At 49.5% G+C, this 13,104-nt stretch overlaps 2 protein-coding genes across 5 annotated transcripts; one reads left to right on the forward strand and one right to left on the reverse strand.

The window, feature by feature from the left end:
- Nucleotides 1-1,986: 1,986 nt before the first annotated feature.
- On the reverse strand, nucleotides 1,987-12,489 carry FVEG_07972 (malate dehydrogenase (oxaloacetate-decarboxylating)(NADP+)). Of its 4 annotated transcripts, XM_018896713.1 has the most exons (12): nucleotides 12,125-12,489; nucleotides 11,873-11,991; nucleotides 11,756-11,823; nucleotides 9,916-11,704; nucleotides 9,625-9,784; nucleotides 9,457-9,576; nucleotides 8,101-8,914; nucleotides 7,820-8,022; nucleotides 7,222-7,652; nucleotides 6,885-7,169; nucleotides 2,401-6,831; nucleotides 1,987-2,355 (listed from the first exon to the last, which is right to left on the reverse strand). In XM_018896713.1, exons 7-11 carry the CDS (start codon nucleotides 8,454-8,456, stop codon nucleotides 5,884-5,886), a joined length of 2,223 nt encoding a protein of 740 aa, XP_018754228.1. In that variant the 5' UTR covers nucleotides 8,457-8,914; nucleotides 9,457-9,576; nucleotides 9,625-9,784; nucleotides 9,916-11,704; nucleotides 11,756-11,823; nucleotides 11,873-11,991; nucleotides 12,125-12,489; the 3' UTR covers nucleotides 1,987-2,355; nucleotides 2,401-5,883. The 4 variants fall into 4 exon arrangements, with proteins under 4 accessions (XP_018754228.1, XP_018754230.1, XP_018754231.1 ...); XM_018896715.1 differs by lacking the exons at nucleotides 9,916-11,704; nucleotides 11,756-11,823; nucleotides 11,873-11,991; nucleotides 12,125-12,489 and having other exon boundaries at nucleotides 9,625-9,905; XM_018896716.1 differs by lacking the exons at nucleotides 9,457-9,576; nucleotides 9,625-9,784; nucleotides 9,916-11,704; ... (1 more) ...; nucleotides 11,873-11,991; nucleotides 12,125-12,489 and adding an exon at nucleotides 9,059-9,384.
- FVEG_16231 (hypothetical protein) lies at nucleotides 3,691-8,702 on the forward strand. Its single transcript, XM_018905464.1, has 2 exons — nucleotides 3,691-5,486; nucleotides 5,594-8,702. The coding sequence occupies exon 1, from the start codon at nucleotides 4,031-4,033 to the stop codon at nucleotides 4,523-4,525; it is 495 nt and encodes a 164-aa protein (XP_018754232.1). The 5' UTR covers nucleotides 3,691-4,030; the 3' UTR covers nucleotides 4,526-5,486; nucleotides 5,594-8,702.
- Nucleotides 12,490-13,104: the final 615 nt, after the last annotated feature.

Here is a 13,104-nt window from a genome sequence, read left to right on the forward strand (position 1 = left end):
TTGTCATCTGTCTGGTCACTTGTCACTTGACTTGTTGTTAGCAACTAGTAAACTTGGACTTGGAATTGCGTTCATCCTTGACAATGCCCTACCATACATGCTTGTTAGTATGTCAATCTAACAAAAGAGGTTGCTCTGGTAGTCTCAGTAGTGGACAGAAAGTTTCGATTGATCAGGAGACGTTTGGTTCATGTATTACAATTCTTTGTCCGCCGGGTTCTATCCATTGAGTTTGGTGTTTTCTTCCCCTCCTTTCATTTTTTATTTTCACTCTACCTAATCAGCCACCAGGGCGTCGAGACCAGCTCTTGGCGTTTGCGGGACCAGATGCAAGTCTCTTTCTTGAGCCATGCTCTCTTGGTCCAGGGTTAGCGTTTAAAATCTTGACGGGTATGGGGCGGACTCGACCGGTGACACCTGCACCTCGCGATTGTTTCCTGCCATTATCTTCAACTATGCTTGGAAGCCTATCAAAAGCAATCCTGCTTCTCTTAATATGCATACTGCGCTGGATCACCCGGGTTCTTAGCTCAAGATCGAACGTCCACAATAGCTCCCACCTTGCGAGATGACGGCTCCACGCAAGCACGGGCGCTGCAACACCGGCATTGAAGAGGCTGGCAACTCTAAAGCTGGCAACAATACATACACATTGGATGAGCAGCTAATACGAATGGCGGAGAGATCACCAGTATAGCCCTTTGCATTACCATGTATTGGAATCCTCTAGATCCAGCAATAATTCGAGATCCGAGGATATGGTAAGGTGATGTTGACGACATTTATGAGTTAGTCTGAGAGCGACACATTCACATCGCATGTTGTTATTATGTGCCAAGCAAGCAAAAGACACAAGCAATTCAATTGACCCATTTCCCAAGCCACCGTAAGTTTTTTCCCCCGTGGTATTCTGACTCGAAAGGCGTTCGGGTGCCTCAACACGTACATAGTAATAAAACTTCTCCAAACTTTACCCCGACTTGGAGAGATATGTAAATGCGGCAGTACCCACATGCTGTCCCTCATATTCATGATGTGACTGTTCTTTTCCCCGTTCTCCCCACAGTGAGTCTCGAGAAACAGGCCACGTAAGTAAGCCAATAGGTTCCGCAGGTCCAATGTTTCCAGATTCTGATTCCACATTTTGGACGAGCTAAGTTAGTCCAATAGCTCTCCCTGCGAAACAATTGACCAGAACTGACCTGAGCTGCCGTCCCCAGTATCCGTGCTAGCTGCCCAATGTGTCGTTCCCGATCCCAACAGCGTTCCTCTCCCCACAGTTTGTCAGTGTATGTAGTGTGGAGAAGCCAATCACCGGTAGTCCTTGACCATCCCAATCGAGTCAGCCGCTCCAGTATCGACAGGGGTAGGCGTGAGCTTCGGAATCGGAAAGGTCGAATCGAATCGGCTCAGACATCACGAGGCGCCGCAAACGCAGAAATGCGGCCTGTTAAGAGAACAAGAAAATACCGAACCAAACCTACAGTACGACGACATCGGTACTGTGCATCGCATCGACTCAGCATTCGAACAAGGGCTGTTCTCTTCGTCATCCTTCCATTGTGGTCTTGGATGGAATCAGCCCTCTCAACGTCAGCGTCGGACTTTCACCCGTGCGGAGGAGGGTACCCCAGAGTTACAGGGTCTTCAATCTTCATGGTTCACGAACAGCATGCCGTAGTCCTTGCCAAGTCCTCTTCTTTTGGAGCTGGCCCACTTCCGGACCTCAATTATCCGCTCTCAAAAGCCTTGCCCTAGGGCCATCATGAAGTTTACCAAAGCTTTTCCCTATAGACCCACCTTCTTGGAATTGCTATCTTATAAATGTGTCCTCAGATCTGGTAGCAGAACGCAGCGAGATGCGAGAGACTACCTATTCAATCGATATGAAGTCAAAAACTATGACGTTCTTGTTAAACCCAAGAACATCATGATGCTTGTCCCTTTGGTCCGGTACAGCAGGGATGAATCTGGGCATTGTCTGAACCAATCAGTTCGTATGGACACGAATTACGTCAGACAAATTGGCCAATAACGGAGAATAGTCGGCAACGTTCGGCTATTCAAAAAAACAACCAATATCCTTGATGGGTAGCTCTGTTGACGAATCATGAGGCTGTGAAATCTCTGTCGAAAGTACATTTCCACCTGCATAATGGCATGCCAAAACGTCTGAGGGTGTGAGCGTGAGCATCCATGGAAGGCCAACACCGCTACGGGTTCCTAACGGTGCAAGTCAACGGGTTGCTCCGGGTCACTGAAGCTTAATATTTAAACGCGTTCTTCTTGTTCTATCAGGCACGTAATAGTCGGTGTAGGAGCAAGATAGCAAACTCGCTCAAACATACGGATACTCTGTACTCATTAGCTTTTATGATTCGAATATGAATGTTTTCAGACCTTTCATGATCATATTTCTTCATATACAGATTAAGAAAAAGGAAAAGCAAATATACTGCTTCCATCCCCCAACAAATTTAACCGATGCTGCAGGTTTGTGTCTTGTTGCAGATTTGCATGGATTGTGATGGCCAGCAAGGTGATCTATCTAAAATTAAAGAGGGCTGAGGATGGGAGACACGGAACGAAAATTCCTCACTACACCACCTCACCTCATCTCATTCTTACACTCCTTTCCCCACACCTTGACTGCAGTAAATATGTTTTTTCTTCACCGTTTCGTCAAGGTCATGTGGGTGTATTGTGCTCTGTGGGTACGGAGTATCAACTATTGAGTGTCATTCTTGTGACCGCCTCGAATTCCAAGGTGAACATCCAGTTTGGGAGCAAGCTAGTAAAGGTGAGACGTCGGGGGATCTCCACATCATCGCGATGCAAATCAATCACCGAAGGTCAAGTCAGTCCCGCCTGAAGCGGAGTTCAACCCGCAGTGGATCCCCTTCCGGCCCCGGTGCGTCCGGCGCTGAGATCACCTCCCCCATCGGCCACAACCCGAGCCCACTGGTTACCACTGCGGAGGGCTACTGTAAGCCTAAGCTCGAAGGGGGGCGGGAAAAGACATCCGGCTAACCCTGCCTGGTCAAGTTGAGCCCCTCGAGGTTTGAGCCATGAAGGCAGGGGAAATCAAACTCCAATGAGAGCAGGTATTTTCCGCTTTTTAATCCTTCAGCAGGTTATTTGTGCTTCTCCATGGGGTGCAAGTGGGCCAGGAACCTCGTCGTGCATCGTGTCGTCTTGTGCCGGTCAAAGCCATCTTGATGCAGATGCAGCTCCAGCCCAGCCCAGCCCAGACAGGGGCTATTTTTTGGCATGGCCGGCCCTGATGGTTGAGCTTTGGACTGGGTTTGATAGATGTATTTCACCTTCACCCTGGATATCGGTATTTCTCCGTAGGACTTTAGCTTTTTTACCCTCCGCATTATTCCAGTAATCTGCCAAGTCTGTACGGAGTAGTAAACGAGCTGGGGTGGTGGTGTGGCCGATCTCCCGCCATGGACATGTTCCGTAACCCAAAGGTTGACGATCGTGCCATCATTCGCTGTATTCACGACGCACAGATGTGTAATGCGCGAAGGACCGAGGACGTCGAATTCAGGTCCGAGATCAACAATGACTGACAGCTTGGTCTAAGCACATCACTTCTGGCCGATGATGACTGTAGGGAAATAACGTCGGTCAGTCTCGTAGAATTCTCGGGACCCTCGGGCATTCTCTTGACACTCCCCAACAACTCATCCATATAAGAGGAGCGATTTACCGCAATCCACGTCAAATGTTGTGCTTGTTTGTGAAGAAATCCCCACTACGGAGTTTTTCTCTCGGGCTGTTGATGCGTGATACGAACCAGGAACAGGCTTCTTGATCGAAGCTGAGAGTTGGTCTGTTCAACGATCACACACCATCTAGACGTAAATGATTAGTGGAGTGAGAGATGATTAAGCACTTACTTGCCAGTATTTTGTTACACTGCTCAGTATGGAGTAGATGCTCAGTTACGGCGGCCAACTTAGTAATCCTCGAAATTGTGTTTCAACCCGTCATGTGTGCCTGAGTACTCTGTACAGAAGGCATGAAATCAAGACAACAACATAATTTCTTTGACATAGAGTTTAGCATCCCTTTCCGTATGATAATTTGTGTAAAAAGAAAACATCTCAGCTGCCTACACCCATCCGCCAACCTTCCGCACTCTCCGCCGTTATTATCGAAAGCTGGGGCCCGGGCCCGAGACGGACTCCACATACAACAATCCCAAAGGTACCTCAGGTGTGCCCACCACCGCAAATATAACACCGTTGAAGAAGACATCGCTACGGAGTACATGGCACCAACAACAAGCCTTGCTCAAATACAAGTACAAAACCCCTCCACCATTAGTCTCCGTTGCCCAATGGCACAGGGTACGTTTTCTATGACAGGAATATGTCTCATATTTTGCCCTATGCCCTCTCTCTGCCGCAGCCACGCGCCGTCGCACTGCATATGTAGACTCCCCCTGCTCGGCTTTGGCAAACGCCATCCCCGAACCTCCAGGCGAGCTTTGGCTCGGCTACCGACGTCCTGAAGCGGCTGCGGCTATCAACCGGCCTTGACGTCCTCCCATCTTACGACTTGACTTAGGTTGTGCGAGGGACAAAAACCACCTACCCCCAGCAAGTTGTAACCCTCCCTCACATTCACCTGCCCGTTTGTTACGATCACGATCCTGTGGCATTTCTCTGGGCCCAAGTGGTGCCCTTGACTCGCCTCAACTCTTCCTACAGGCATCAATGCCTGGCTTTGGACATTCAAGAGCCTCAGTTTCTATTTATGCTCTCGGACATCGATTTGCGGCGGCCTAACAAACAATCTCCTCCAGCAATTCAACATAGCTTGCTTGGTAAACCAACAACGTCAACAGGCCTGAGCGATCGGACATCGCAAGCAAAGCTTCGCACATCTTCTTGTATCTCATATCGTCATTCTTTCCTCTATGTAACAAGAACAACAACTTGGACCGAAACTACCCAAATACCCACTGGCAATCCTGGACATGGCAACCATCTTACAACGTGATCACTGGTCACCTCCACGATAACAGGTGCCCTTCAGTCAGAGTCGTCAGGGGCCCAGGCCTTGATCGACATGAACAGCGCAGAGGGTCATTGGAGTCACTCACCCCAATCACGCCAGAACTTGATCCTTCATGCTGAGAGATAGGCAAAGCATGCCTGGGCTTTGGGGCATGTCATGGTGCTTCCCAGAATGACTGGGTCTTTAGCACCTTCATATGTTGCTTTCCAGTGCCAGTTCGCAAAGCCCCAGGACAATCACCCCCATTTTGATCGCAGAAGATGACAAGTCACCAACATATCTACCCACGGCATTTTGTGGCCAACCAATCACCTCACCTCGAGGCTCGCAGTACTTCATCGCTAGTTGAATCGTTGATCCAACAATCCCATCACAGTCACCACATCAGATGTCACATTGGAAATGGGCGAGGCAAGGCACAGCAATGCTTGTTTCGAATATCTCGTTGACTGGTATGTAAAGTCTTCTTCCATCTCTTTTTTAACCTCGCCTCTATTCCCATCCTGTCTGGTTCATGCCAGATGTAAACAAAATTAATAGCCGTTAACACGTCAAGCAGATTATGGAAAACAAAAAAAGCCTCATCACGGAGGCTCGCTCAGCAGAGTACTAGAGACCACCGACTATAGCGTGTGGCATAACATGACATAACAAGAGTAACCACAGCTGATCTTTGGCATTCAAGACTGCACAAGGCAGCTGGGTTGGTATACTCAAGTCACTCAAATACCGCAATCATTTTGCAAGTGCAATCCCGACGACGAGCACTTCATGGTCGAGATATGCATCTTGGCCTATTACCAACCCTCAAATGGCAATGCTTGCAATCATACACAAGTGTGCACATGATTACAGATGCGTCTTAGCATCAGCAAAGCAAAGGGGGTTGTAGATACGCTGTTTGATGTATGTGGTCAGGGCAACATCACCCCACTCCTCCCACTCAGCCCATTGGGACTCAGGAAGCTCAGAGACACCACCGCGTCGAGCGGCCTTCATGACCTCACGAGCGACAATGACACTAGCATCACGGACACGCTCAATGCGGGGGTAGATAAGGCCCTTGTGAACCTCATCGGCATTTAGGGAGCCGGCCAGAGCAGCGGCAGAGGTGTAAACCATCTCGTCGGTAATTCGAGAAGCCTTGGCCAGGATGGCACCGAGACCGAGACCAGGGAAAATGTAAACATTGTTACCTTGGTTGGGGTGGTAGACCGTGTGGTGAGTTTCGTCACCAAACTTGGCCTTGACAGGGTTGAAGGGAGAGCCAGAAGCGAAGAGGACAGTGCCCTCAGTCCACTCAATGGCCTGCTCAAAGGTACACTCAGCCTTTGTGAGAGGGTTGCTAAGAGGGAAGAGAATGGGACGGCGCTCAAGGCCACCCTCCTGGACAGAGTTCTTGAGAGCGCGGACAACGGGCTCGGTGAAGACGCCGAAGGTCGCAGTGAGACCAACCAGGGCACTGGGCTTGACATACTCGATGACTTCCTCGAGAGTACGGTACTGGTGACCATTGTTGTCAGTTCGGGCAAAGTACTTCTTGTGCTCAGCCAGGCGGTCACCACGGTCTTTAGTAACAAGACCCTTGGTATCGACAAGCCAGAACTTGTCGCGGGCGGCAGCCTCGCTCAATCCACGGCGTGTATAGTACTCAACGAGCTGTTTGGCAACACCGACACCAGCAGAGCCAGCACCCATGAAGACTAGTCGCTGTTCCTCGATTGGAACACCAGACTGCTCAACGGCGCCAATATATCCACCCAGCACGACGGCACCAGTTCCCTGGATATCGTCGTTCTATCATAATCATGTTAGCGCTAAAAATTGATCAGATTCATCGATTCACTTACGAAGCATCGGTATTGGTTTCGGTAACGGTCGAGATAACCAAAGGCCTTCTCACTGTCGAAGTCCTCGAACTGGACAACCATGCTGGGGAAAACCTCGCGGGCAGCCTCCATGAACTCATCCATGAAAGCCTGCTGCTCAGGGTATGAAGGTCGCTTTTGTCGGAGACCCAAGTAGAAGGGGTCCCTCAGGTTCTCCTCATTGTTGGTACCGCAGTCAAGGACAATGGGAAGGGTCTTGGAGGGGTGGATACCAGCAGCGCCGGTGTAAAGAGCAAGCTTTCCGATCTGGTGTTCCAGGTTAGGGGTATTTTCAAGTGTGGTTTTGCGATCGACTTACAGAGATACCGACACCGTTGATACCGAGATCGCCCAGACCAAGAATGCGAGAGCCATCGGTGATGACACAAATCTCGGGATCCTGGCAAGGCCAGTTTCGGAGCATAGCACGAATGGACTTTCGCTGCTTGATGGAGATGTACAGAGCCTCGGGGCGAGTGTAAATGCTAGAGTATTGCAAGCAGACATCGCCGATTGTAGGGGTATAGACGAGGGGCATGAGCTCTCGGATGTTGTCGATGAGGAGACGATAGAAAAGGTCGGTATTTTGGTCCTTGAGAGTGGACAGGTAAAGGTACTTGTCGATAGGTGTCTGACGGGTCTGAATCATCTTCATGGCTCGGGCGCACTGGGTCTCGAAGCTCTCCATTGTGTGGGGGAGAAGACCAGTGAGGTTCTTGGAGGCGCGTTCCTCGGGCGTGAAGGCAAGTCCTGCAAAAAGGATCGTTAGCATGCTTAAGGAAAGTATGACAGCCGGTGAAGAATTCATCACGAGCGACAGACACCTTCCATGACTACAAGTGGTAGCAAGGCCCCTGGCGCCATAGCGGTGACAACAAGTGTTGTCGCAATTGACAAGATGAGACGGGACGGCTTACCTTTGTTCCAGAGAGGTTCTCGGACAATCTGGTAGCCGGCAGCATTGGACTCGTCAACATATTCAGGTGTTCGGTCCTGCTTGACCTCGGCATAGTGGTCTTGGACGTAGCCACGGTGTTGATCAAGGGCGGCCATCTTGATTTCTTGTTCGATCTTGGAAAGGTCGACGGGGGACATTGGATTGGAATCTGTAAGTCTTCGTCTAGAAAGACATGGGGAGGTTAGATATAGTTATAGGCAACGGGGAGGAGGGGTCGGGGGACGGGAGGGGGGTACACACGGGGATGATGCTGTTGATGATCTAGAGCGAGGTGTGGCAATTTCAGAGCTGGCGGTACTATGAGGAGACGAAGACGCCATGGACATAGACAATGAGAGATGGGGTGATGAGAACGGAAAGAAGGATGGATAGGAGAGCCTGGGGATTGAGGGTCGAGGGCGGCGATTATTAGTAGTCGCCGTGAGAACAGTGACTGGGGGAACAACAGTAGACGAGCGGGTAGAAGCACGGGTCAAAGTAGACGATGTCGCGGAGCGCAAGGGGCCACTAGCGAAGAAAAGTCGGTTTAAGACGTTTTGGGCGGAACCGGGTCCCGAAGGCGAGGCCACTGTCATGGTCGAGAGCGTTTGGCCCATGTTTGGGTTTGGGAATGGCAATGGTACCGTAGCTCAGATGAGAAACTCGCAGAGATACCGGAGTATGGGGAGAGGGAGCAGGGGTAAGCTCGGGGAACGGGGGTGCGTCTCGTCTTGTTGGGTGGTGTAGGGCAGGGAAATCAGTCAGTGAATGAATCAAGGGATTGTGATGCAACAAATGTTGCGGCCGACGCTTATCTGATGTTGTGAGGTGTGTAAGAATGAGATTGTGAGTGCGTTTATGCAAATACTGCTGCTTGGCGTGTCTTGTCCTCGTAGGAAGGGGATATTAACTGCAACAGGCGCAGCCCAGCCAATTTCTTTGCGAAACCAAACCCAAATTTTTGGCGAGGTTGAGGAGAGGACGACAAGCGATGACAACGACGGAGCAAGACGGATGGCAACGGACGGACAAAAAGCGGTTTCACTTTTTTTCTCCAGAAATACGCCCTTGTCACCTTGAGAGTGGACTGTTAGCCATGTAATTCGGTACCGGTACACTACTAGGGCGCCAACGAAAAGTCTACGGCGCGACCGAGTAAACGCAGCAGATCCTTGTAGCTTTTCATTCGAGGAGATGGATAGGGAGGGGATGAGGTAACCTTTGGAATACGGGAGACATGGTGAAGATAGATCGTGGGTGTGAGAAATAGCATGGGTGTGTAGTAAGTAACATCCCTCTCACAGTCCGAATTCCTAGTAAGAACTCGCACTGAACAGGATGAATTGAGCTTGACTTGAGGTCAACAGATCAACTGCGATACACAACACCCGAGCTGCTATGGATGGGGATAACCGCATGGGGGAATTTTCTTCTTGGGCATTGGGGCTGAAAGGTGAGTAGAGGGTGGGACCAGTGGAAGCACTAGCTGGGATGCCGCGTGGGACGCAGGAGGATTGGGGATATTCATGTATCGGGGGAACTAGCGGGTGACTTGTGGAAAGATGTATCTTTCATCTAGTCCCCTTTGGCTGTGACAGAAATCTGGCTGATACGTACTTTGCTGGGGAGATGGAACTGAGACGAGGACCCTGGCTGCGGAAGCTACAGGTCGAGCTTCTGTCTTCTTTCCTCTTGAGGCAGGACTCTAACTCGCCAAATACTGGGGGAGCTTGGCAACTGTTTCGGTATTAGAAAGAGTCCCGAACATGACTTATTCAAACTTGCCTCAATCTTTCCGTGTCTATGAGTCACTTGACTTTTTGAATTACGTTCTCTGCTCGGTGGCTTTGACTGTGGAGTACGTAGCAGGTTTGTGCCCTATGGACGTGCGGGTGAGCGTCCGCTTCACGATGCGTTTCGCTGGGATGTGATGTGTTGTCGAGTCCTTAGACGATCAGTGATATGACCACTTTGAAGAGCATTCCACATGCGCATCTCGGTCAAAAGAAACCAGATGCAGGCACTCGGCAAAACACTCCATAGAGCCAATCGCTCGTGGGTTATAGGTCGATTTACCTTGGTGAGGCTCAGTAAGGACACCGATGTAGGTATCTGTAAATGGGCGCAGAAACCACTTGACGATGTTTCAAATGGGGTGATAGTGGGGGTCAAGTCGTGTTGTCAAGAATCATAGGCGCTGGGACCTTCCCAATAGCAAGGAGATATCCGATATTGATAATTGAGTAAATACTGTATTAATCAGAGAGAGGCGAGGTGGTGTATTTCCAGGACTTCGATGTTGATTATTTCATTTCCCTGTCCGTAGTGCAATAGCCCTAAAACGAGTCACCCTATCTATTGCCTACAGATAGAAATCTACCGTCATCGGCCGTATCTTGATTCAATCGAAGCCGGTATCTCTACTAATGTTCTCACAAGCCAGGGTACAGGCCGACGACTGCCGTGCTCAGTCATAGAACGGTGAGGAAAATAACCTTTGGCAGAGTCACGACGAGCATTTGAGGACGGAAAACGGAGGTACAGTAAAGGGCAGCGGCGCCGACTACGGGGGCTAACTTAAGTGGTTCCCCCTCGTTGTCCAAACCCTGGTTAGAACCTAGAACACGCAAAGGAAAAAAATGTCAGACATAATTGACAAGATGGGATTCGAGGGGGGGGGATCATGAAAAACATTAGACTAGCAGGGCTTTGCTTATACGGATTTCATCAGAGCAGGGCAAGGTACGGGTGCTGGGTAGACGGCAATTTCTGTGTCAATGTGGATAAATGGATAATCAAGGACACGAAAAAGAGAGTACTGAGCCTCAAAGCTCAAGTTTAAAGAAATTGCAATAACCAAAACAAGAAAGAGGCCAAAGAATCCCTGTGTTGTCTTTAACCGAATAATAGCCCATGCCTGGATTGGCTTCGATCTTTTGAATGACCTTTTTAGACACAACGTCTTGCTTTGCGACCCCGATGTCGTGCTTTCGGAACAAGGTCTCGGTTCGCAATCATCGAATTCGGCGCACAAGGCCCCGGCGAGGGCCCCACCGGAACCCGATATTATCCACTATTGGAGGCCCCTCTCTGGAGCTGCTCCGGTTGACGGGGCATTGTGGACGCTACATCTGTTGTTGAGGTCGTGATTGGGCTTCTGAGACTGAATTTGCAAGCTATGCAAGTCTGAAGGAATCTGGTATTTGTGTTCAATGTGTTTTCATTTGTCCTGCTACCAAGTAATATGCTTGAAAGCTAAAGTACCTTACTCAGTTTGTCCAGTATCCAGGGTAAACTCTTACGCGTCCACTGATCTGACCTCAATTTACATCAGGCGCTGTTATTATTACAATACCATCGGGACTTTTTGGTGTTTTTGCCTTTGTTTTGTACCGTTTTATATGGTTTTTATTTGTAGTTTGTATAAATGTCCTCCACGAAAACGCAGTATCGAAGTATTTCTCTGTTACTATAAACAACAGAATAAGAACTCACGCCAACTTTCTAGCCCGTTGTTGCCATATGTTCTCGAGCGTTGTGCTGAGGTTGCGGATACTTGTGGGGCACTATCTCGACTGGTAGACGTAGCAATTCACAACAGGAACATCTGTCCGACAATACGCATGAACATATGAGAATATCGTCATTCCAGTTTCGAATGTTTCTCTTATTGCTCATAGGCAAAGCAGTACAGGCAGGTCTCTGACTCTCTAGATACAAATCATACCACTTCTCAACGGCCCGACCCTTTGAGGCCGAGAAAGGGGTACAGAGTTGGGAGGATATCATGCAACCATGTGAAATGCAAAGAGAAACCCCAGTACGGAGTAATCGGGACGATGTTGTCCCTTACTGGGTTCAGGGTCTGACAATCATTGATATGTGCATCTCTACAGAGTACGGAGTATGAACTGACTTGTCTCAATGTTGGTATCATCATTAACAGCACAGACTCTAGAGTCTAATTCCGCTCTTTACTGTGTGCTGCAGTTATCAGTAAGAAGCAATGCCGTTGGAAAGAGGTGCGACTGACTGATCCACGCACACTAGACATGCATGCGCAGCCGTTTTGCTTGCTTTTGCTGAGATTGGATCGATTGCCATCATCTTGCGTCTCCCCCAGGCTTAGGCACACGGTGAGTTGCATTATTACTATCATTTTGCGTCGTACGTAAGATACGGTCAGCAAAGTCCATGTGCTTGCAGCGCCATGGCCACAACAGATGCCTATCTTTAGATGCTTACCAACGCATCTCGTAAATGGGGTTCTCACAGGCCGACTCACCGAAATTCACTCTGGCCTGAAATCGACGGGAAATGAGTGTCTGACAGTGTCTAGGTGTGTGATCAGAGCGCTGCCGTTTCCCCAACGGTTTACTGTAGGAGAAGTGGCATTACGTATCAGATACACTCTGCAACCCTAGAAACTTACTGCCATCAGTCATTGAGTGGAAATTTGTTCCAAAGAGGCAATAGCTCATGCGCATCCCTCCCGTCATCCTCTGCCCAGGTACCTATCAAGTTTTGTTGATTCCTCCTAATTGTGATACCTGATTTCACCTCAGATGAGCTCAAGTCACAAATCATTTCGACAAACCTCCTTGGGCTCAGATACTGTTTCATTTGCTATTCCGCATGCACATCCTGGGCTCCGCCTCCCTGGGTCAGACGAAAACCAGGGAATGTCTCCCGACTTCAATAACTCAGTTCCATCAAAAGTCTTCCGACATTGCCCGAGTGGATGCCCTCACTAGCGCCCATCCAGCCCAGAAGCAATCCCGCGGGTCAGGCAGGAAGCGCTGAACCACCCCGGCCTCAGGCCGTCTTCCGAAATGTGATCCACTGGCTCCCCAGGCTGCAGGAGACCTGTCCAGGAAAGCATCGCAAAGCCTAATTTCATGCATTTATCAGAGTTCAGCGGGTACTTTACTGATGTACATGTGGATAGTGGAGATCGACAAATGGATACAGCGGGGAAGGTGCGAGACAGGGGCATGCTCGGGTACGCCTAACCTCTAGAGGTTCAAGGTCTCGCGCGTCTCACCACGGAATCTCCAGGAAGGTGACCCCACTTCTCTCTCACCATGCCTGACCTTTTTTTTTTCTTCTTCCCTTCACCTGAGTTCCACTCGGTCCCTGGCTAAAATTGAGTTAGGTTAATTGATTCCAAGGGGGATTTCTCTTTGGGTCTGGAGCTGGAAGCATTGGTAATCATTGAGTTACCATTGCCATACCAAAAACTGTCGACAGTTTCTCTACAGTATT

This window comes from Fusarium verticillioides, chromosome 3 (genome assembly GCF_000149555.1).
Source record: "Fusarium verticillioides 7600 chromosome 3, whole genome shotgun sequence".
Taxonomy (NCBI): Eukaryota; Fungi; Ascomycota; class Sordariomycetes; order Hypocreales; family Nectriaceae; genus Fusarium; species Fusarium verticillioides.